Source organism: Drosophila mojavensis, unplaced genomic scaffold, assembly GCF_018153725.1.
Source record: "Drosophila mojavensis isolate 15081-1352.22 unplaced genomic scaffold, ASM1815372v1 contig_136, whole genome shotgun sequence".
In the NCBI taxonomy this organism is placed as follows: Eukaryota; Metazoa; Arthropoda; class Insecta; order Diptera; family Drosophilidae; genus Drosophila; species Drosophila mojavensis.
The window spans coordinates 13,773,963-13,800,686 of NW_025318667.1; the positions used below are offsets into that span (position 1 = coordinate 13,773,963).

The 26,724-nt window shown below is 39.2% G+C and overlaps 1 protein-coding gene across 2 annotated transcripts in view; it reads left to right on the forward strand.

Annotated features, from left to right (window-relative positions):
- Nucleotides 1-26,423, forward strand: part of LOC6583787 (UNC93-like protein) — a 30,908-nt gene extending 4,485 nt beyond the window's left edge. The window contains exons 1-6 of one of the 2 annotated variants that reach the window (XM_002009416.4): nt 10,801-10,896; nt 18,344-18,521; nt 24,396-24,530; nt 24,622-25,027; nt 25,146-25,999; nt 26,069-26,423. In XM_002009416.4, the coding sequence (XP_002009452.1) occupies nt 18,474-18,521; nt 24,396-24,530; nt 24,622-25,027; nt 25,146-25,999; nt 26,069-26,248 (1,623 nt within the window). In that variant the 5' untranslated portion in view covers nt 10,801-10,896; nt 18,344-18,473 and the 3' untranslated portion in view covers nt 26,249-26,423. Of the gene's footprint in view, nt 1-10,800; nt 10,897-18,343; nt 18,522-24,395; nt 24,531-24,621; nt 25,028-25,145; nt 26,000-26,068 lie in introns of those variants that run through there. The other variant, XM_015161429.3, reaches the window with a different exon arrangement.
- Nucleotides 26,424-26,724: the final 301 nt, after the last annotated feature.

Genomic DNA, 26,724 nt, shown 5'->3' on the forward strand with positions numbered 1-26,724 from the left:
TTGAAACTCGTCAAAGGAAATGTTAGATTAGAGACAAACCACGCAGCATATATAACACTGGTACGCAGTAGCAATGTTGTATAACAGTTAAATAGTTGTGCACAATTTTGAGCACTGCTAAAGTAAAACTCTCGCATATATGAAACTAAAGGAACATTAGGTTAACCTTTCGTTTTCAAGTGTGATACGGTAATTGTATTGTATAACAGTTCGATTAATTAAGGTTAAATCTCTGATAATATTTGGATAAGGGCAAAAATGTCAATTGTATAATCACTACTGTATAACAGTATAACGTAATCCGTAACCTATCTTAACGAAGCCCGAATATGCCAATCCAGGGTATCTTCTAGTTGGGCACTAAGGTTCAGCTACCGTTTGGCACTCTTGACAAATTTGCAAACATTTCAAATTTTTCAATTAAATTTTTCCCCGTTTTTGTTTTCGTGTTTTAATTAAAGCACATATAACTAAATCAGCTTAATGTACAATATATGTTTTGTATGTATATATAAACAGATATATGTATATTTTAGCTGTTATAAATAAATGCATATAATTGAAATTCCTTTTGGTGCACTTATTTCTTTTTTTATATTGCTGCTTAATGCACACAAAAATAACTTTCGCCCTTTGTTGTTGTTGTTGTTGTTGTTGTTGTAATTGTTGTTTGCCTTTTGCCTTTTGGCTTTTGGCTTTTGTTGTTATTAATTTGCTGTGCACATTTTGCGCAATTTCTTGACAACGCGACTCCTTTGCACTGTTTGTTGCTGATGACGTGTTGTTGTTGCTTTTGTTGTTGTTGTTGTTGTTGTTTTTGCTGCTGCTGGTGATGATAATGATATTTTGTTGGGCTTGTTATCGCAGCGATCGTTTGCACAATGCTGACGAGCAGCGGTTGGCAGATTGACTTTATTACTCATACGCCGTGTGCGCCTGCGCCAGCGCCAACAACAGCATCAGCAGCGCCGGCGTTGGTACGGCAGGTGCCAAACAAGCGTACAAATATTTGGACATGCCCGATAATAAAATTTGCAAATAATTTATGCGCTCTTGCAGACAGTCACTCAGTCAAGCAGTCAGGCAGTCAGGCAGTCACTCAGTCAATCAATCAAGCAACAACAACAACAACAACAGCCAAGCGGAGTTCTTGTGTATCTTTTGAGCCGCTGGCATGTTATCACCTAATTAGAAGTCGCATGTTGCCAATTGATATGCCTAGGAAATCGAGCGAAACGATCGAGCCTTAACAATAGCGCCGTCGTGCATATCTTTGACACGAAAAAAATCACCGAAATAGCAGAAAACGAAAAAGAAAACAAGAAATCGAATGAAATCAATGAAATCTTATTAGGTCTGACAGACACTTCATTTGCATGTCAAACACGAAGCGATTCGCGGCAGAAGCCACAAAGAAAACCGCAATAACAGTTTAATCTAAATAAAGGAAATTCATATCAACATATTTATGCTGAGCTGCTATTCACTCTCATATAGCACATAGAGTATCGAAGGTTTTAGCTTTAAGTTGCGACACTTCAGCATTTCAACTGGCCCCACTTCAGCCTGTCAATTGACGTCCAAATTACTTAAACTTATCAGCCTGATGTGAACAAGTGTGGCGAAATACCGCTAAAAGCGCTCCCACTCCAATTGTGCACAGAAAGAAAAAGCGGGTCAAGTTCTTACAGGACGCTAAGGGGGCTTTCAAAGTATTTCAATGTACTGCCAAGATACTTAGATATCAATTAGATTATGTTTATAAATCTTAGAGGAATCAAATTTTGTCTTTATATATAGTCAACATGCGTATAAAACCATTCATTTCTTTCAGTGTATGTTTTAGGACAAGCATTAAATAGAGATTTATGTACATATATATTCAAGGAATCCAAGTTACCCTCAACCTTGACTACATAAGTCAACATAGTTAGAAATCGAAATCTCATACATTAATTTCTTCCAGTGTATGCAACATTTTAGAACAAGCATTAAAATAAAAAAAAAAATATGTAAATATATATGTATATATTCTTTACAAAACGAACCTTCGTTTATAATCAATAGAAAACGACAACTCATACATTGATTTCTCTCAGTGTATGCAGCATTTTTGGGCGAGCATTGAATATCAAAATATGCATTAGTATATCTGAAAAGAAGTGAATCAAACTTCATATATAATCAGCATAGGCTGATCATTATATTCACACACATTCATTTCTCTCAGTGTATGCAACCTGCGACATTTTAGGGCAACATAAAATAGCAAAAGCAATTGCTGTTGTGTTGACTAGTGTACACTAACACTGCAGCTGCTGGCATTTCGGGACTCTTCGAACTCAGATTGCATAAGCAACAAACAACTAGCAACAACAACAACAACAACAACGAGCAACAGCAACAACAACGAGCAACAAACGGCAACGATAAGCTGCACAGCAGCAGCAGCCCTGATCGAAAACTTGTTTTAATTTACTTCGTTTATATTAAAGCATATTTGTTGTAGTTGTAGTTGTAGTTGTAGTTTTTTTTTAATTTTGGTTTTTCTGTTTTTTTCCTTTTCATTTTGTTTTCTTTGTAAACGAAATTAACATGAAATGCGAACGCGAAGGCGAGCGCGACCTTAGAATGGAATTCAAGGCGCTCGGAAAACCGTCGAGTTTGGTAATTTTCCACAGCTGAGAGGCTGAGGCGTATGTGTGGGGTCACGGCTTTCACCTCAACGAGAGAGAGGGGGGAGAGAGAGAGAGGCAGCAGCTGCTGCTGCTGTCTGCCGTAGCAGTCAGCACTGTGACGCTGCATGATAATGCCGTTGATGTGACTGCTTGATGATGTTTATGATAAGAGCCTAGCCGCATTTGCGGGCCAAACTTTTATTGTTATTTATGGCCAAATAATTGCCGCCGTCGGCGATAAGGCACCGCCTGTCCCTGTACAGGCCGCATGACTGGCCAAAGACGGTGCCACGTTTGAAACTGCAAAAACCAAGATCACTTTGCACCCAGACGAAAACGACGAAGGCGCAGAACCTGAAATCGGAGTCTGATAAGGCGTGCAGCTCGCATTTCATAACAGCTAACAGATAGAACGGCGTACCCCCCTTAGTCAGTCGGTGGGCAAACAAGAAAACATCGAGAGCCTTCCCCAGAACAATATTTAGCTATTTATTCAAATGATAACCGGTGTGAATGAATCTCACCCAGTCACGCAGCTGATGAGTCAACTACTTGTCTTTCCGCCTGACATTCAAATCAAAACTGGGGCCGATTTCTATTTTCGTTCATTTGCATTGAAAAGATCAACAAACGGATTAGCAGTTATTAGAGATAAATACTCAAAGTGCGATCCTTAACATGGCTATCTTTAACATAGTTGGCTTAACAGACTCAGCTCAAGCTAAGCAGCTTCCAATTTTTTGACAGCCTCAATCTCAGCAATACACACTTAACATACGCTCTTTAACATGCCATCCCTTAGCAGAGTTCATTTAACAGACAGAGCTTAAGCCTTAAGTCAGTACACATTTAACATACACTCCTTAACGTGCGCTCCACAACATATTCTTCTTTAACATTGTTCGCTTGACAGACTAAGCAGTTAACATACACTCTTCAGTGCACATTTAACATACATATTATATCAGCAGTACAGACTTAACATACGCTCCTTAACATGGACACCTTAACATAGTTCGCTTAACAGACTCCGCTCTAGCTACGCAGCTTCTCCTGTGCTGTGAGCCTCAGCCTCAATTCGAATATTGCAAATGTTATCCATGGCATACATTTGACATGGGTAATATCTATATATGTATATATATATATATATATATCTGCTATTATTATGAACCCATTTTGGATGCTTGATTTCTTTTCTTTATTTATCTTTGTTGTGGAGCAACAATCGAATTTATAAACTACGCATCTGAAGCGTGGGCTCGATCGAATTGGGCCTTTCCGGCCCGGCACATAACAGGGCAATGGTTAGCACCTGTGCGGCTGTGCCGGAGCCGTTTGTTGGGCTGGCTCATTAGCATCGTTCGGAATTGACAGTTTCCTAACAAATGAGACGCCAATGAGAGGGCAGAAAAAGGCTGAAAAGTAATCATAAAAGTCAACTGAGGCTGTCACATGAAACGGAGCGCAATCGAAATTAAAGCCTGAGCGAACGCTTAATGACCGGCAATAATAAACGACTTAAGAACGCGCTGTAGCAAAAGTTATTTCAAATTTGATTAATTTGCAATGAGAAAAACGAAAAAAATTTACAAAAAATATGACAAAAAAAAAGCCAACAGCAGCCACAGTAAACGTAAGACGTAGAAAGACGGCTTGAAGTTGCCAAATCCCGGATAGGCAACAGGTGGCACTATGACAAGGCAGTTCGCAAGTGCGCTCTGAGATCATGTAGATATATGTACAGACGCCCAGATGTGTATATAAATAGACACATATTGTTATAGCTGAGCCCAGCCCCACAATCAGAGCCAACTGTTAAGAGCACTTATCAGCGCGAACATGGCCAAAGCCGAAGCCGCAGCCACAGCCAAAGCCAAAGCCACAGCCACAGCCACAGCCACAGCCAAAGATTCTTTCTGAATCGACAACTGCGCAAACAGTCAGCCAGGCAGTTGGCCCAGAGACAGATAGACGGAGATATATATATGCCAGCTTGTTGTGTTATTTTGGCCAAGCTGAAACTCAAATAAAGCGTAAACCTTGGCGCGGCTAATCGACGGATGAGCGAAAAAGCCAAGAAAAATTAAATAAAATAAAATATATTATGTACAGAGACTAAAGAAAAAAAAAATATAAATAAATAAAAAACAAAATGAAATAAAATAAAATAAACTAGGCTAAGCAAAGAAAACGGAGGCTAAAATAATCATTTTAAGGCTGTTTTTCTGCTCTGCCCCTCTCTTTCTCTCTCTCGCCCACCCTTTATCGCGCCTCTCTCTCTCTTTTACTGCTCTCATAAATAATATGCTATATAAGCAATTATACTTACGCTTGTTCTTCAAATTAAGCTCGTTGATCATAAAAAAAAAGAATAATAAAAATAAAACCTAAAAACAAACAGAAAAAAAAAAACAAAATAAATAAAAAAGGTAGCAAAACACAAATAAGAAAATGCCGGAAGTAATAAAAAAGGCAACTATTAAATAATAAGAATAATAAAAAAGTAAAGGAAAATTAAAAACAAATTGATTCACATCGAATTTGTAGCTCAAATAAATTGGAATTGAAATTGAAATTGAAATTAATGCTCATTGCAATGTATCGTGTGTCTGTTTAGAACTTTGTGAAGTTTTGTTAATAATATTTATTGTTGTTGTTGTTGTTGTTGTTTCTGCTGTTGATGTTGATGTTGCCACTAATTGCATTCTAATCGGCGACGAAGGTCTCGGTCTCGGTCTCGGCCGCGATGGCGGTCGCAGTCGCTGTCTGGCAGTAGTACAAAAACAAGCACACTTCCACACACACACACACATATATATATATATATACAGTGGCAGAGACAGTGGCGCTGTGAGCGACATAGCTAGAGAGACAGTGGGACAGTCAGTTCGAGTAGAACGCTAAAAACTGCAACAAAAACAAAATTCATTCGTTCAGTTTGCGCTGTGGAAAGCAGTTGGCCAAGACGCATCTCAACTCAGCAACGACTGACTGACCACAGCATCTAGCGGCCAAAACGGTGCGTATGTGTGATGTGCATGCACATATATATATATATATATATCGATATATAGATAGATATATACTATATGCACATGTGATATATAGTATATATACATATATATATATATATATGCCTAAGCACATTTATATATATATATATATTTAATTGAGGTTTGTGGCATGTGCGAACGTTGTTTTACATTTGTTTCCTTCTCTCCCTCATTGCACCCTCTCTCGTTTGTTGTCATGCTTCCTTGCGGGGCCCACAGAGCGTATGCGCAATGCACTTGCCCTAAGCAGAGCGCGGCGCTGTCCTCTCGCCTGGCGGTGGGCCAAACCCAAACCCAAAAAAACGAAATTTGTTCTAGTATTTATTTTGATGCCTTGTTGATAAAAGTCATTGGGCTAGCCACACACACACACACACACACACATACACATACTTGTATGTATGTATTTCTATATATCTAATATTATTTGAGCATTGAACTAGACACAATTTTATAAAGTTTTACAAGTGCAAATGTAGTAAATTTAGCAGCAAGCCCAAAGCTCTAGAATATATACTATATATATACATCAATATATGTATATATATATACATTCAATAAAAGAGAATCAAAAATTGAAATTAATTTGAAAATTCCAAATTTGAGCTAACTAAAAGAGTTTATTGAACCTAAAACAATAATAATTAATAAATTTATGCAACAATATCAGATGTATATATATATATATTAGTTATTGTTGTTGTTGTAATTTTAAACATTAATTTGCAGTTGGCTTTAGCTTGCGGCTAATTATGGTGCTTTTTGATTAGTTTTTTTTTTTTTTTTTTTTTTTTTTTTTTTTTGGGCTCATTGACTATAAAGGCGACAATTTGTGCCATAAATACATTTGGCCAATGGCCATCGATCTGGCAGGGGGTGGGCGAAAGGGTGTGAACTTGTCAGACAACAACAACAGCAACAACAACAATTCTAATAATAGTTAACTACGCTGAGAATTGTCTGCTGAGAGCGACTCTTTGGATCTGAGCCATATGCATTGTGTTAACAAATTACAAAAAAAAAAAAAAACTAAAACTAAAAAATAAACAATAAAAAAAAAACTAAAACAACAAACTTTGGGCACAAATTACAGAAAAATTAACACGCAACTGTGCACACAATAATCGTATTAATAATAAACTATATATATATATATATATATATATATATATATATATATATATATATAAATGTATATATGTACTGACAGTAAATACATGATTTCATATTAATTTATATATATGTATATATATTATTATTATTATTATTATATATCAGGCAAAGGCATGCGAAAAGCTCTCGGCTTTTCCAAAGCCCAATCGCCGGGCTCTGCGCTTTTGCCGTACTCATTCTTTGGGCCACATGCTTCGAGTGCTTCGCGTGACTGTCAAGCCATAAACTACACACAGCACACACTCAACACACACACACACACACACATACGCACACCTGTGTAATCCCCAGTCGTATATATATTGTATGTCAACTTTTATGGCCCGCGCACACAGAAATCACAGCTTAATCAAATTTAAATTGATTGATTCACCTGCTATAAAGATTAGCTCAAAAGTGAACTGTAAATCGTGCGCCGCTTATCGTCAACACAACAGCCAATTCCCCTAACAACTAGCCAGGTTGATAAGCCAACTACAGTTAATGTTTTGCTGTCAAACATGACTTAGGGTCAGCTGGCTAGATAAACCAAAAGAAATCAAGAGAGTTTGTTAGCTGGAATCAAATTGAAATATCTATTCACAGATTTCAGTTACTACATGCTATATATACAATATTCGAGAAGTCAGTATATATATATATATAAATTGCATATTTAACAAAATTCTTAACTGGCTTCAAATGAAAATGAAAATATCTTCCATTTCATTTAACAGCTTAAACTTATATAGTATATATATAGATTCAATATGTACATATATATATATATATATATATTTATAGAGTATATAGCACAATTATCTGTGCAAAAGTGCATAGTGCTGCCTGCAACTTTGTAAGCACTTCCATTCATTCTATAATCAACAATTTCATATAAAAAGTGCAAAAATTACGTATACGTAATTTCAACAATTTATTGATTGCAGTCGGCATTGATACTTATTTGAATGCGTTTGCGGCCAAGTACTATAATTTTTATAGCACTGACACCATGAAATACTATATATTTATATCTATATGTATATATATATATATATATAGTATGATTGAACAATTGCCATAATCCATCCAATCTGACAGTTTTAGCTGTAGCTTTCGTTCAAGTCTTCTATTGACAGTTAGCTCGTGTACTTGATCTAGCTTGTTTTTTCATAATTCTTCTAATAGAGCATCTGGAGTTCGTTTCGTCTGGGGCCTCTTCCAATTTTATGTCACTGTGATTTTAATTGAATACGAAGTATTTGCCTTAGCAAATAACAACGGGCCGAGAACGCATACGAATTTTCAAGTAGCGCGCTTAATGAAATGAAATCAGCAGCTAAAAATGTTGGCTAAAAATAGTCAAATACCTGGACAGCAAAACCAGTACCCAAGTCTCCATCACACACACACACACAGAGAGTTAGAGCGAGATAGAGACATGTTGTGGCAGCTAGACACGTGACTGGCCAAATGATATTTGAAAACAAGCGGCACTTGATGGAAAGATTTTTAAAAGTTTGATTATGATCGACGCTATAAATAACTGGCATTATCTCAATATGTGTATATAGTTAGTATATATCAATTCTGTTGTATATCTTATAAGCCAAGCATTCACTTGCCATTTAACAGCTGGCTGGCAACAGCTGAACCCCCCCCTCCCCCCACTCCCCTTCTCCTCTCACCTGACCCAGCGCTATTTATAGATGCGCATTTACAGTTAACTCACTCAGTCCGGACTTGACAATATCAGAAATATATATGCACAGATACTATATATAGGGTTCAAGTTCATATCCATAGCGAGAACGAGAGGGAGAGCGAGCGAGAGAGCGAGTGAGAGAGATTGAGTCAGGCGTTGGGTCGTTGCGCTTCATTAGTAAGTCAATCTTAAGTTGATTACAGCAATTATTTGATTAATAGTGCTAATCGGCGCTGCTATAATTCATAATTATGACACTCCATAGCATTTCCGGTACGATAAGCGATAGCCGTATAATTAGAAGACAATGCGAAAAACTATTTGATGCGATCAAAATGAAAACGGCTGAGTTATTCAAAGCATTTCCACTGCTCGAGTAATTGAATATTTGAGAATTATTATGCTGATAATAATAATAATGCTCAATGCTAATTTGTTTAAGCTGTTGCCGTTTTCAATATGACTTTGTTCAAATATTACGTATACGCAACAGGAGATCAGAGTAGAAGCCGCAGAAGACTTCTCAATCAAGTCGGCCAACTGGGTCAGCTGGCCTTGTCCGATCTCCTAGTGGACAGCCAAGTGAAGTGGTGAATGCGCCTGGCTCGCCGCTCTCTTCAGGGTTGTTGCCCTCTGCCACTTCTGGAGCCGCACTTGAGCCCCCATACAGATGTTAAGTGCGCTACCCTTCAACTCGCTTCGCCTCGCCTCGCCTCGCCTCGCCTCGCCTCGGCTCGTCTCGCCACGACTCGATTCGACTCGATTTGCTTCGATTCGGCTCGACTCCACTCGACTCGATTCTCGCTTTATTGACACAAATGGGCGCATGTTTGTCGATCGACTCACAGACTGAGTAATGAGCGTTGGGCAATCATGGCAGCCCTGCAGGGTTGCCAGCACCACCGGCAGGTAGACTGCACTGCGCTCGCCATCGAGGCATCGCCTCGTCGCCCGCTTAGTCATGCGATTAACGCATAAATGCCAAATGGAACCGTATCATGGGCAAATCACAAATGCGGCCCAATCAGCGGTTAATCATGATATTTATGATTTAGTGGCAAATCACAGCGCATAATCACGCGCTAATAGCTGCCAACGGGGGCGATAGGTTCGACAAGGCCTTACCCACTGTAGTGCCTTCCCATGCCACTCACCATGCCCCCGCTGTGCCCACCAGATGAGCTATTGACGCTTTCAACTTTACTGCCAAGTGCTAACCATATGTCTAATTTTCTTCCCCTTAAGCGCGCGCACACACACACGCACACAATTGTATATTATGTGTATGTGTAGTTTGGATAGGTTTGAGATTTGTTTATGGGTTCGCCGCACGCCTGTGCTTATTAATTAGAATTTATGACTGTCAGCCGCTACGACCGCCCAGTGACAATAAATAGCCATTAGATACTTACGCTCTTGACGGTCTTGACGGTCTTGACGGACGACAATCTTATCGGCATGTGGAACCACTGAATGCCTGTGTAGCTCAGCGTTTAACCAGACCCTACCACACCATATACATATGTACTAACTATATACACTCGACCAAATTTTCATCCACAGCTGTGTTCCTTGTTACTTGAGTTGTCTTTACTCCTAAGTCCTCCTAGATCTTCCTTTATAAATCTGGAAACCCTTTTCGAATTCCTTTTCAAACAAATAGATTTTATACCAAGTAAATTCAGCTAAAACTGAAATGTATGTCAAGATTTCTTTCAGTGTACTGACATTTAAGGGCCGGCACACGTCCAGCTAAATTTTATTAGTTTTTTTTTTTTTTTTGTGAAGACTGAAGTTCCGTCTGTTCTCGACTTGTGTTGGGGAAACACCGATGCTTTTCGTAATCTCTTGAGTGGTTTCTGTGTTTCTGTTATGACTCCTAGTCCCGAGCCCTAGCTACCCCCTCCCCCTCCCCTTCGCCTGCGCTGTTTTGATTATTTACAGTTAACTGTTCACACTTCCAGCTAACAATAGATAGATAACCTTGTCCATTTCACTCTTGGGGCGTTCTTGGACCCTCCGTTTACGATTACGCCAACAACAACTGCAGCGGTAGCAGCAGCAACAGCGCAGCAGCAGCAACAACAATCGCGTCGACTGCGACGCCCGCCACTAATCACTCCAATTAGCTAGAAAGTGTTTTTCGTTTAAAATTCGCACGTTGTCGCAGTTTCTTGGCATTGTACCGTGAGGCAGTCAGCCAGACAGACACTTGGCCAGCGTCAGCAGTCCGAAGCCGAAGCCAAAGTTGAAGTCCGGGCCACACCAGGAGCAGCCAGGAGTCCATTGTTTTTTCCGTGATAGTGTGAGTGTATTATAACGGCAAGTTCCAGTGCGAGCGTCACACACGTTATAACAGTTCAATGTATAACAGTTGCAAAATAGTTTGCCTCTTGCGCGCCAAATTCAAAATGAAAAGCAAAGCCCAAAACTCATGACTAAAAAAAGAAAGACAAGTAAAAAACAATAAATAAACAAACAAAAAAAAAACCAAAAATAAATTGAAAAACAAACGAAAAAGAAGAAGAAGAAAACAAACATCATTAAATGAATGTACGTTAAAGAGCCAAAAAAGAAACTGAGCAAAGCACACGACAACATTTAATGCAAGGCAAATACAAATACAGCGGCAACACCGAATGCTGATTACTCTGCAAGTCAAACTTCAGCTAGAGCTAAAAATTGCCAAACATCTAAAGTGACAGAGCCAAGTTTTGTGTACTGCGATTCTCTAGCCCATTCACAACTATTGCAAAACACATGCATAGCGATCAAGGTTGCTCAGCCAGTTTTTAGGCGAACCGATTTCAACTCGGAATTCTAATTGATGTTTTGCACTATAAAACTGAGCATCGAACCAAAAGAGTTCAAAAAACCTCAACTGATATTGTATATTTTAATATAAAAGCAAACATTTAAATGCATCGTAAATAAATACGTAGTTAAATTTGAATATTTTTTTAATATATCAAATCTCGATTGCCTTTAATAAGAGCATTCAGGATGCGAGCAGAATTCGCTTGCCTGCATTTCATCTTCATTGGGCGCTCACTTTTTTTTACCGTTTTTCGAAAGGCATGTTACAGTGCGCTCGCAACGTTGTTATTGTAAAAAGGGCAAAAGCAGCGTCAGCAGCAGCCTCGCGTTGGCAGTGAACAAACCAAAAAGGAACAAAAATCACAGCAACAATAGCTAATACAAACAAAAAAAAAAAGACAAGCACAAAACTTTTGCTTTTTTCAACGCTCTTTCTGCTAAATTTTTGATCAGTCTCTTTTGCTCGGCGCGTTCGTTTGTGCATTTGTGTGCGGCGCATGCCAAAGCCAAAGCCAAAGCATGGCCACTTAATGCCCAATCTGTGCATTTGTGTGTGCGCACACGGATAATGCAGATTACACACACACGCACACACATACACACATTCGCTGCGTCCCGTTCAATGTTTTCTGTCGCTTTGCATATTTTCAAATTTCTGCATAAATACAGTGATGGCCAAACTAATGGTACGCTCGTGTAATGGAAGTGTGCTTAATTATTTACGATGTTTGTAATATGAAAAGCAACCGATATATGCAACAGAATAATAATTCAATATTGAATTAAGTGTAACATGTAATATGTAAACTGTATTTAGTTCATTTTTATTATTTTCATTTTGCTTTAATTACATTTGCAATTCAATTTAGACATTTTTCGTCAAAGTAAACCGTCAAAGTCTGAGCCTGCCAACTGTTTTGGCCACCAGTGTTTGGTCATTCATTCATTTGTCTATTTTCATGGGTTTCATGCAATTGGGCAATGTGAATGCTCGCGCACACGAAAATGGCTAAAAGACAAAGTGTAAAGTGGCTAAATTTATTCAAAACAAATCGACTACAGCAGTAACAGCAACAACAACAACAACACCAATAACAACAACAACAAATGTGTAGCAATCTAAGGCAGGCAACTCAATAATGTAGAAGCGTCGCCTACTTAGAATAATAATTTGTTTATAGTATATTAAAATTAATAATAATGCCGTTAAAGTGTGTATGTATGTGGCGGGGTGTGCGAGTGGCGCGTGTCTGGCCAAAAGAAAAATACATTTAAAAATAATAAAATATAAAGTAGTAGTAGAGAAACAGTAACAAATAACAATATTGCCCCACACGCAGCAGCTATAATAAAACCAAATAGATTACAATTAAAAAAAAAACAAAAACAAAAAAAAATCAAGCAGACACAAATGAAGAAAATGGCCCATAATTGTCCCATTTTTGGCAGCGGCTCAATTCAATTGTCACAAGCACACGCACACACACACCAACAGATACATGCACATACACCCACACACACAGAGGTACTCGACTGTTTGCTTTTGCAATACAAATTCCCTGTTTACCCCATTGTGCGGTTCGCTGTATAATTAGCCAGCCGCGCCAACTGCAATGCGATCTACGCGTGCGCCCCAAGCCAAGCGACTCGAAAAGAAAAGAAACGAGACGAATCGAAACGAGAAGAAAAAGGAAAAAAAACAAGTAAGAAAGCTCTAGTCGAGACTGCTCGACTACGAGATCCCCTGAACCCTTGGAGCAATAGATATTTCAATACTTTTTCGCGACTTTCAGCTTACACAAGAAACACGCACACACACACACACGTACGCAAACACAGGCATACATACACACACACGCATACAGACACACATACACACACACACGCATACATACACAAACGCATACACACACATACACACACACATACACAAACACATACACACACAAGCAACCACGCATAAACACGCATGGGCTGCAGTGTGCGCTTACTATGAGAACTTAATTGTTTAATAACTTTTTTTATGGACGTACGATCTTCATGAAATTTTTAGATTATGATTATAACATGAATATGCATGTAATTGCCAAAGCACAAGTCTCTAGTATTTGAAATACGCTTTTTACAAAAGTGAGGGTGAGGGGGGAGAATTTAGAGGTGGGGGGTAAATTTTAACAAAAACCGAAATTGTATAAATTGCATATAGGCATACATTAAAAATTTGGAGTCTCTAGCAATAAAGGTGTAGAAGATATAATTTTATAACTGGGTTTCGATAAGGTTTTTTATCGATAAAAAAAGATCGAGATGAGTTATCGATTTTTAATGATAAACTTGATATGCGCGCTGTAATTACGGACATTTTAAAAAAATTTGAAGTCTCTAGCTCTTATATCTTCTGAAATCGACGCGTTCATACATACGGACAGACGGACAGACGGACAGACAGACGGACAGGGCCAAATCAACTCAGCTCGTCACCCTGATCAAGAATATATATACTTTGTGGGGTCTGCCACGCCTCCTTCTCCCTGTTACATACATTTCAACAAAACCATTATACCCTGATTTCCCATTGAAAATGGGTTCAGGGTATAAAAAACAAAAATCCCCAAAGGCCGGCAACCGCAAAAGCCGCAATTAAATACCAGAAATTACAATATCAATCGCACAGCACTCATGCACAGTATAATGTGTGCCTAGCCCAACACGTGCGCTACGACCGCGCATGCCCCGAACCGGGAACCGGGCATGTGACAGGTTGATACCCTGTAGACCGTTCAAATCACTTGCCCTGTCTGCCAGCTATGTACTTAGGTGCGCATATTTACACTGCATATGTAGAGGCTGGAACCCAGAGATCATCATAGTGCCTATATATACTATTCATATGGAGTTTGAGTCCTCTTCTCTTTACTGTTTTCCGATCTTCAAAGTTCTCTAATATCCATACAAACTTATGTATATATTCGGTATTGCATTCTCTTCTTAAATTCCTTAGTAATCTCCTTTATCCTCTTATATTTATATACATACCTATAGACGCCTATATTACTGGAGTTGTTCTTCCTGTCTTTTCTTTCATTCTCTCTCTCTCTCTCTCTCTCTCACTATCCCTGTCCTCCCCCCCTCTCCATCTCTCTCTCTCTCTCTCTCTCTTTCTCTCCTATAATCTATGTATGTTCCATATACACAAATAATTAGTATGGAAGGTATGCTCCCTTCCTTTCTTCCATCTTCTCTCCTTCTCTCACACTGACGCCTTCTTCTCTCTCTCGCTCTCTCTTCCTCCCAGATTCTCTCTTCTATCATACCTCCTCATCTATGAATGTCAGGGTATTTCGAAAAATTCCCCATTTTTCCCGTTAAAAGTGGGCTTAGAGCATAGGGTAAACAGGTAGAGCAAGTGGCGTTTGCAAGCTGTGAGAGTTTCGTCAATTCGCCCAGCAAAATTGACGTCAGCAGCAACATCGTCATAATCATAATCATCGTCATCATCATTATTATAATCATCGACAGCGGCTGCTGTTTGTCTGTTTGTATTTGTTGCAGCCGAAGCGGTAACAGAAGCAAGTTCTTTATGCTGTTGTTGTTGTTGTTGCTACTGCTGTTATCGTTGTTGTTGTAGCATGTATTATTATTATTATTATTATTAATAGCCCGTTTCCATTTGATTTCATATTCTTTTTTATTTTCGCACGCGGTTTTTTTTGAGCACCGGCTCTGGCGGATAGCCGTGCACGTTTATTGCGCCGTAAGCACTTACACACACACACACACACACGCATACGCATACACAGACAAAATATTTGACTGTTCGTTAACTTGGCCCATAAACATTGAGCACATGAGGCAGAGACTCTGTTAAGTGCATGCTAGCAAAAATAATATAGTAATAATGATAATGGAATATAATATATTATAATAAAAGTGCCCTCAGTCCCAGAGCCAGCCCCAAAACCAACCCTACCCCTGTTCCAACCCAGCTCCTTGGAAATGGTAATTGTATCCAGCGGGAGCACACACAGGCTCACACACATACACACACACACGCCGACAGAGACAGACACACAGATGCCGTATAATAATTTTTAATAGTTTAATACCTATTCCACAGCTAGCTAACAGTACTTGAGCCTGCATCTGGCCCGGGAATCACGGTGTGCAATTTTCAGCACATTTTATAAATTCTGTAACCGACATTACAGACACAGCTAAGTTGACATTTACAAAGCCAAACGGAGTTCTACCAACAACCAACTGCCAATGCAATCCAGTCCAGTCTGCAGCTCAGCTCCACTGATCCATTGATTGAGTGATCTGAGCTGAGGATCTAGCATTGACTTTAACAGCATGCAATGTCATGGAATGGAATGCAATGTTGGCGAGTTAGCATTCTGTTGACTTTATTAACAGTGTTGTATGCTGCTAACTAATTAACATACATGTAAAGTGACTTTGACATTAACATTGCTGTTCACGGTATGTTACTGTAGAGTTAACAGTCGTGTGATTTCATTTAACGTGTTGCATGCTGCTAGCGTGTTAATATATGTAGATGTTGATTCAGTTTAACATAAACATTGCTGTTCAGGACATGTTAATAAATATTTAACATACGTGTAATTTATTAAAAGTGCTGTGTGCTGTTAGCGAATCAACTTCCATGTTAAGCCGGCTTAGCATTAACATTGCTGTTAGCAGTGTATGACTTCATTAGCATTGCTGCCTGCTGTTAGCAAATCAACATTCATGTTAGCATTGCCTTCAACAGCATGTTATTAGTGTGTAAACATTAACATTGCTTAGCAGTGTTAAGTCAGCTTAACAGTGATTCAACATTCTATTGCAATGCCTTCACTGCCCGCTTGCTTTGCATTTTTTCGGAATTCCAATTGGGCACAGACAGATAGATAGATAAAAAACCTGTATGAGCTTACAAAAAATTATGATTATTATTCACAAATTTTCAAGTTTACAAAATTGAAAATTCATAAATTTACACATTTACAAATTCACAAATTTACAAATTTACAAATCTACAAATTTGTCTGTACCCGAACCACTCGCAGCTCCTCTTTGGGCGACAAGCTCGTTGCTAATTCTATGAGTTGGAGCTCTTCCTCTTCGGCGGTGTCGACTTTTTGCGTTTTTTGCATACATAAATATTAATTTGTTGTTAACAAATTATAAAGCCGCGACTGCGGCGCGGCTCGTCTTATTAAAAGCCATAAGCTGGAGGATTTTTATGTTAATTTCGGCAATATGTTTTCATCTTCTTCGTCTTCATCATTTTTTTTTTTTTCTTTCTTTTATTTTATTAGATGTTATATTTTGTTTTAAGAATATCTATGCCATCTCATTTTGTCCGCAGTCGTTGTTTATAGACGGGCCATAAAAGTGTTTAGCTCGATGCTTATCGCTTCATTGAAGCGACAAGCGAAGCCTTATGCTTTGTGTACCTGTGTGAATAATTGTGTATGCGGCATACTACTAATATGCAATTAATTGATGTCTACCTGCCCATCTATCCACCTGTCCACCTGTCCGACTCTACACATTTATATCTCACAAAATAAAAAAGCTAAAAATAAAAATAAAAATACAGCTAGCAGGAAACATGAACTTGAACTGGCGCGAGCAGCAGCTAATTACAGCACTAGCAGAACAATGGCAAAATACTAGACAGATTATGGGAATACGAATGTACATACATATATGTGTATATAGATATAGATTCAGATATATGTATATTCATGTACACACACGCATCTATTATAATGGGAGCTGGGCTGGACACACAATGGAGCCTCTATATGCATCACGTATGCAAATAATTGATTTTAATTAGCGGTCCTCCATGGTCACTTGGTTCCGGGTTCAGGCATATTAGTAGCTCATTAAGAGCATGTGCAATGTGATCAATGTCTGGCCTAATCCCATAATTACATATCAGCTAGTGATGCTATCAAAATTGTTGCTAATTAATGCCATTTCATGGTCACTCTGATCACCTGCCCGATCCTCAAATCGATATTGAGTGTCTGTGGGATATAAGCTTAATTGAATGCCTATGGCTAATGCCCATCACTGTCCATAGCTGATCTATAAATTGATTAGAATTTGACTCGAGTCAAGCCAAATCAAAGCTAATAGAATTTGCGTTCATTCAGCAAACCGAATCAATCATATTAGAGATACGAATAATGAAAATTGAAACCGAAAATTAACTGATATATAATATACATTATACAATATACACTTCACACAGACACACACACACACTCACACACACATTCGTTCGGCTGGTCGTCACACTTGACAGTCTATACACAAAAAAAATGAGAATTAAAAAAAAACTATGAACCCAAAACAAAATAAATTCAATCCAATCAAATTATATCATTTGTCTACGAAAATCCCAGCAGCAGCAGCAACAACAGCAACAACAGCAACAATTATGGCCACAATTTCAATAATGAAAAGTCTGCCAGCTAATGTCTCTCGTTTGTGTTGCTAATAATAAATAATATTATTATTGTTATTGTTATTGTTATTGTCATTGTCATTGTTGTGCTTATAGTATTACACATGCCATGGCGCACATATTTCATATATGTATATAAACCTATATATATATATACATATATACATCGGTTGATATGTCTCTCCACCTACCCATATAACAGCTCGTGCTTGGCTTATTACTGCCCATCTCAATGGTTGCTTCTAATATGTTTTCAATTTAAATAATAATCATGTACACATACATGTGCATACTATGTATATGTACATATATGTATGTGTGTGTGTCTTGTCTGTGTGCAACACGTGATCTTTTTGCCCGTTTTGGTTTGACTTTGTCTCGCAAATCGCTTTATAATTGCCTAATGGCTTCTATTCAACATCTTGTTCTCTCGTTCTTCTCATTACAGAAAGCATTAAAGCCGCCCAATTGATTAGCAACATCCCCACCACGGTCTCTCTATATCTCTATCTGTATCTCTCTCTCACCGGCAACTTAACCAAATCGGAGTACTCAGAGAACACACAAAGCCAGCCAAGATGACTGGTTTTACAAACGCTGGCTTCGAGAACGATGAGCCCGTCAAGGTGAGTGCTAAGCATATCGATCCCCATGATGTTGCCCATGGATAGCGCCTACAGGAATGCCTAGAAATTTTGTAGAAAATTATCTTTCTCTAAGTATTCCTGTTGAATCCAATAGCTGAACCTCAAATTGAAATACCTATTTGCTTACAAAAAGAATAGATTTGATGGATCAAAGTTTTGATTATAACTTCTAGATGTATGTACATATGTAAGGAAATTATTATACTCGGCATATATATTTAATTTGATATAGATCGATATATAATTTATATACATATGAAATAAATAAAAATTATGTAGATAGATATGATATAAATAGAAAGTTTGGATATAGATATATACGATATAAAAACCTAGATATCAAATAGTGTGAAACATGATATAGGTACATATAGATATACATAGATGCATAGATAGATATAGATTAATAGATACACATGATATATGTAGATAGATTGTACAGTTAGATATGATATAGATAACTATATTATATACATATATATACATACATATAGTATATATAACTATCACATCTAGAAAAATATTACTTCACATCCATAGCCAGACAGTTCAAATTCTACTAGTTACATGTGATCTTAAAATAATACTAATCTGCTCTGACAGGCGACATAGATAATGAGGCTGAACATTACATATCCGGCTCACAGGCCTTCACAAAAGTCAATGTACGCATTGCAAAAAAAATGAATTAAAAAAAAATATTATGGAAATAAATCTGAAAACGTGAAACCTTTCGCATTAGATAGAACGAGAAGTAGTTAACTGATTTCAAGCAAATGCATTTCTTGACCTATTGTTTATAGCCGCGAGATCATTGAGATATACACATACATATATGAATGCATATGTGTGTATATATATCATGTACGTATCGATTGCACAGCGCTTGTTGAGCACGAAACAAGTTTGCAACAAAGATTACAATATAATCCAATTCAAATGAATATATATTGGAATATGTATGTCTATATTTGCACGGAATGTAATAAAAATCAGCTGTAAGACTGGCTCATATATAGAACAACATTGTAAGAATAAAAGCGAGACAAAATTCTTAGCTAGACTAGAATAGCGATAATTGTTGAGTTCATTCAGGCAGAGACTGTACACATATACCTACAAATAGTATGTATGTATATGCATATTAGATTGTCTATTATATTACAATATGTCTGCTGGCTAATGACTGTGTTTGCCTTCGCCAAGAAATCATGTTTTATAATAATGACACGCGTCACACTAATTTATGATGTGCCCCAAAAAAAAAGAGAAAAAAACAATACTAATAAAAAAGATATATATGTATATAATAAATAAGGAAGTATTCAAAAGCAGCTCACCTCTCACAGACATACATACATACCTATATATGTATACATATGTGTGCGTGCGATGATCACGGGATGTGGCTGATTATGAATGATGATGCTGCTGGCTTAAAGGCGGCCACAGGCTGCCATGGGGGCGCTGGAGTGTATCGAAGTGAAGGGAAGTGAAGTGGGCACTCCTACCTAAAAGCACATAAAATAAATTTCACCTCCAGAAACTCAGAAACAGAGACAGCGCTGAGGCCCACGCGAAAACGAGCCGGGCCAAAAAGAAATGTGACAGCAGAAAGCGCTCAAGAGCCAAAGACAAACATGAATACGAATACGCACGCCCGATAACTATACATCTATATATACACATATATGTATATGCCGAGTGTGAGATCTGTCCTAATTGCAAGAGCCTAGATCTGTCTGCGTGTGCCATATAAAATCCAATCTTATTGCACAATTGGTTTCACAATAATAAAAATATTGCTCATTTATAATTGTAATCGTGTGGCTGTACCACCACCCAGAGCCAGAGCCTCAGCCTCAGCCTCAGCATCCAATGTGCCCAATAGCCCGCAGCCAGTTCGGGTCGCAGCGAGAACGCTCAATGGGTAAACCCGTTTTGGTGTGCCACGTTAAGAAACCAGAGAATCAGGCAGCGAATAACCAAAACTCAATAACAAATACAAATTTATGTAAAGTCAAGTCAAGTCAATGTAAAAAAGAAATATATATAAATATATATATTTATGCATGCATGTATGTATGTATGCATGTTTGTAGCGAGGGACGACAGACGCACAGAGCTGAAAGCCAAAAAGCAAACACGAAACGTGCCGAGTTTAAAAATAAAACAACGCAAATCTCGTGCGCCGCTGTGCGCCGCTCTACGCGCTTCTCACTGCCACAAGGCGCTCGGGCCAGTGGCAGGCATGTAACTGGTTTCCCTAGCTGCCAGTCTCAGAGATTTTGCTGCTGTTGTGGCTTTGCTCTCTTTGTCATATCGTATGGTATTTTATGCATGTTTCGCACTTGCCTCACGATTATTGTTATTGCGCTGGCCAGCGGGCAGCGGCCCGCCTCAGATTTGGTTTGGATTCAAATTGAATTCATGCATATTATTATTATCGAACTGAAGTTGTAGTCGCTCATGCATACACACACACACACACACACACACACACACACACACACACACCGACATATGCATATTAGTTGGTCTGTCTGTCTGGCTGTCCGTGTGCATGGCCGTTGTCTAGGCAAATTGTTAGCAGCGCCACCTGCCGTCAGTCAGTTACATACATTCAGACATGGCTACGTCAGCTGATTTGCACGCGCCGCCCCACAAAGAGATCGAACGGCGTTTACAGTTAGAGCGAATTAACTGTCGACCAGTTTTTATTTATAGCACATGCATTCGGCTCGTTATTTATGCTATGCTAAGTGCATTTCATTTGCGAATTGGCAAACTCTCTTGAAACTTAATGAAATTGCAATTGCAATTACACCCATTGAACATGCGGAATCGGGGTATATTCTCTTTAAACAAGTGTATGTAACAAGCAGCAGGAGGCGTGGCAGATGCCATACGGCTTGTATACTGTTAATCTGGATAACGAGCTGAGTTGATCTAGCCATGACCATATCTGTCTGTCCGATTGTCCATCTCTCCATCTATTTTAACGCAAATATCTCGTAAACTATAAATACTAGACATTTGCAATTTTGCATATATACTCGTGTATACTATACGCAGCGAGTGCTTACTATATATTTTTGTCAATAACTCAGTCTTTTCCAGAACTAGAAATTTCAGATTCATAGACCTTTTATGTTTTTAATTTTGAATGTCGTGCTCTCTTAACCTTAAGTATACGTCAAGTATTAGCCTTTGGAGAGTCCTGGGTATCTCGTAGTCGAGCAGTCTCAACTAGAGCACTCTTACTAGCTACAAATGTTTGTAGTCAGCAATATCTGTGAGATTTCGCTTATGAAGCTCAAGCATAACATTTTGATACAAGTTGTAAATGTGCTCAGATATATACATATGTATACACGTATGTACATATAATGCATTTATATGCTTGTAGAATTCTCTCTGCCCCGTCCATACATGTATTTCGTAGCGCTCTATAATGCTATTATTTTAGTGCAGGCTGTTCAATGTCCACTCAGCCACTGACACCTGCGGCGTATGAGTAATATTTCGCCAATTGCATTCGTCTGGGCCGCATTGACGTGGCCACGCGCTTTTGTTGTTGTAGTTGTTGCTGATTTTTTTGTTTTTTTTTTTTGACTTATTTTATTTTATTCTGTTGTTGTTGCTTATGTTTGTGTGTTGGTCGCCAAAAACTTGTTTGTGCTGTGCATTTTTTTGCGTTTTAGTACCTAATTAAATGCAATTTTGTTCTGTAAATGCCAAAAAAATAAAAACAAAAAACACACACACACAAACACTCGGAAGACGCAACAACAAAATGAATATAAATAATAATAATATTAATAGTAGCACTAAAAAGCCAGAGCAGCTACAGTTACAGTTACACGAATAGAAAACTTTTTATAATACACTTCCAAAAATACCTTTGTAGATAATTTTGAGCATTTTTTTATTTGTTTCTTTTATTTTTTTATTGATAAGGTCGGGGAATTTTTGTACATTTTGTTGTGTCCGTGATTTGCATACAAACAAAACAAGATTCAGTCCACCTTCACTTGCCTACCAAGACCTAAGGCCCCCGCCCACGCGCATCACGCGCTCCTCCTCAATCTGCGTGTGAACCAAGGGAATCGTATTATGCGATAATATTTAAACTACTTACATGCGATTTTGTTGTAAAACAGAAAGACACACAAAAAAAAAAACAGTAATCGATTCAAGCTTGCATAACGCCGCTTGTTGTTGTTGTTAGCCACCTAATTGGCCAGGGGACGTGGACCCAACGCCGCCAACGGCTTCGTTAAATGCCAATTACAGTTTTGTGCTTTGGGGAGGCAAAGCCGAAAAAAAAAAAAAAACAAAATGTAAAATATATAAATATAAAAAAAAACTTTACGTAAATTGCGTTAACGCTGAAAAAATCGCCCCCGCGGCGCCGCGAGCGCGCTGTAACCTTCTGAGCGTTTGCGGCAGCGCATGCAAAATCACAATTTCGATACATACACATATATATATATATATATATACATCTCTCTCTCGCTATATACATATATATCTATATATATGGAGATATTTTGGGCCAGTTCTACGACCGTGCCCAGTTAGTTATCTGGCAGGTGCCTTGCGCATTTTTTATGACCATTTAAAGGCCGCGTCGCGCATGCGCAATGTAAGGCGCGCAACAAACGCGCACGAAACGCGCACAAAACGCGAGCAAAACGCATGCATTACGTTTTAGAAACTAATAGCGTCAACGCGCCAACACCTACATAAATAATGAATGAACGGTCAACAGGCAAAGTGCAGTAATAAAACCTAGTAAATACAATGCAATATATACCCTGTAAATATTAGCTTCATTTATAATATAGATATATATATAATTATAGTATTAATTTGGATGGCATTTCTTCGTATTCGGTGAATAAAAGTTTGTCTACAAATTAATCAAATTCCAAGAAAACAATTAGGAATGATAAACGATTCACATGAGATCATATTCCAGGAATAAACAAGAAGAAGAGATAACAAGAGATTAGCTTATATGAGACTTATAAAAAAATTCATCTTAAGGGAAAAAAAAGTCAGGACAAATAAAAAATATCTAAAAAAAAAAAAAAACAAAAAAGAGACAAAATATTTAGCAAAAAAATAGAAAATATTAATTAGTAAGCTATACAAACTAATTAGTTAGTTCGATAATTAGTATATATAATGTACATAGCATAAGAGACAATAGGAGACTTTCTATGTACAGCTTAAGAAAGACAAGAAGAGATACCCAGAGATTAGCTCATCAAGAACATTTCAACTAATTGATCTTAGGCAAAACAATTTTAATTTACAAAATCTAAAAATAATCAAAATATTGTTGAAAAAGTGAAAACATTAATTAGTAGACGACACTAACTAGTTAGGTAATATAACTAATATAGGTATTACAGATAGCCAGCGATTGGCTTATATAATATGATAAAATTAATTGATCTTTAGCGGGAAATGAAAACGATTTTAAATGAGGACAAATATAACAAATCTTAAAACAGTTAAATATTTAGCTTGAAGCTAATTGGTCTTGAGAAAGAAAAAAACAAATTAAGGTATGAAAAAGAAAAAAAACAGTTTTTCTTAAAGTTTTGCAACACTTAATTAGCTAGTTAGTATAGAACTAAACCACGTCTAGAATGCATTCATTTTCGTTTTGGGCATACGCAACGCCAGCAACCCTCCAGCACCCTCCCCTAGCCCGTACTCCTGGCCCACCCGCTGGCCAGTTCCACTAATGAATAACGTTCATCTCTGCGCTGTGTTTGTTTTCATTTTTCGCTTATGCGTTTTCTTCTCTTTCTCTTTCTTCTTTTGATATAATTTTAGCCAAAAGCTGGTTTCGAGCCAGACACCGCCTCGCTGCGAGAGAAAGTTGTGCTGAATCCGGGCGAGAAATGGCGCATTTTAAAGAATATCTCAATCATCTCGATCGCCTTTATGGTGCAGTTCACTGCGTTCCAGGTGAGAAATCCGCACAATGGCCCAGAAAATCGAGCCCAAACTAATTGGCAATCGCTATTTTTTTGTTGTTGTTGTTCTTATTACTATTTAGGGCACGGCCAATCTGCAATCCTCGATCAACTCGAAGGATGGTCTTGGCACAGTGTCGCTCAGTGCCATTTATGCGGCGCTGGTTGTCTCTTGCATCTTCCTGCCCACGCTGATCATTCGGAAGCTGACGGTTAAATGGACGCTCGTTTGCAGCATGCTCTGCTATGCGCCGTACATTGCCTTCCAGCTGTTCCCGCGCTTCTACACCCTCGTGCCGGCTGGCATTCTGGTGGGTATGGGGGCGGCGCCGATGTGGGCGTCCAAGGCCACATATCTGACACAGGTTGGGCAGGTGTATGCTAAGATAACTGAACAAGCTGTCGATGCCATTATTGTGCGCTTCTTTGGCTTCTTCTTCCTGGCCTGGCAATCCGCCGAGCTCTGGGGCAATCTCATCTCCAGCTTGGGTAAGTCGACATAAATGCATGAAGCGCTGGACAACATGACTAAATATCTCTTCCTCTCCCTTTCTCTGTCTCTCTCTCTCTCTCTCTCTCTTTTTCTCTTCGTCTCTTTCCCTTGCAGTTCTGTCGAGCGGCGCACATGGTGGCAGCAGCAGTGCCAATTCCACAATCAGTGAGGAGGATTTGCAGTATTGTGGTGCCAACTTCTGCACCACCGGCACCGGCGGCCACGGCAACCTGGAGCGTCCGCCAGAGAACGAGATCTTCGAGATCTCCATGATCTATCTGTCGTGCATTGTGGCCGCCGTGTGCATCATTGCCTTCTTCCTGGATCCCCTCAAGCGCTACGGTGAGAAGCGCAAAGGCTCCAATTCGGCGGCGGAGCTGTCCGGCCTTCAGCTACTGTCGGCCACGTTCCGTCAGATGAAGAAACCCAATCTGCAGCTGCTCATACCGATCACCGTCTTCATTGGCATGGAGCAGGCGTTCATTGGCGCCGACTTCACCCAGGCCTATGTGGCGTGCGCCCTGGGCGTGCACCAGATTGGCTTCGTCATGATCTGCTTTGGCGTTGTCAACGCTCTCTGTTCCATACTCTTTGGCTCTGTGATGAAGTACATTGGCCGCACGCCCATCATTGTGCTGGGCGCCGTCGTCCACTTCACGCTCATCTCCGTCGAGCTCTTCTGGCGACCCAATCCCGACAATCCGCTCATCTTCTACGCCATGTCAGGCCTGTGGGGTGTCGGCGACGCCGTCTGGCAGACGCAGATCAACGGTCTCTACGGCCTGCTCTTCAGGCGAAACAAGGAGGCCGCCTTCTCGAACTATCGCCTTTGGGAGTCGGCTGGCTTCGTCATCGCCTATGCCTATGCCACAACGCTCTGCACCCGCATGAAGCTCTACATTCTGTTGGCTGTCCTCACGCTCGGCTGCATTGGCTACGTCATTGTGGAGATTCTGTACAGAAAGAAGGTAAGTTCCCGAGGTCCCAGTGCAAATGGAGACATGATTCTAATGGAATTTCAATTACCTTCCCCACAGCAACGCAAGATCAAGAAGCAGGAGAAGCTCGAGGCTGCCGAGAAGGAGAAGGAGGCTGCGGCTGCTGCAGCAGCCGCTGCCGCTGCCGCCGAGACCAACAATGGCTTCGGCGACGCCGTCGAGGAGACCGATGATGAGCTGGACGATCTCGAGGAAGATATTGTAGTCACGCGCCTGTAATAATCGTCATTTGTTAATTGTTGTACGTTCTTTTTGTTTATTTTCGCTGACGGCGACGACGTCGTTGCGGCTGCAACAGCATCAACTGTTAACGCTTAACAGTGCGCAATTCTGTTAATCAAACACGAGTGCAAAAAATGTTAAACATAGATTCAAATACACACTTACACACATACACGCACACTGTTGCATAACTGGAGGCGCACTCACACATTTCGTCGGCCCATCGGCGACGCGTCCGAGCACTTTGTCGTTGTAGTTGTCGTAGTACTTAGTACATTCCCCCTTCCCAAATCCATTCAATACAAAAGGCCAACAAGCTAGCACAAGCGCACACACACACCAGTGCCTCTATACATAGCTATAAATTTTAATATAAATATGTCTGTGTGCGTGCGTGTGTGTGTGTGTCCTGCACAAGTTTCGTTTGTACATATGCAAAAAATGTTAGCAGCCAATCGACGACTGCATCCGCA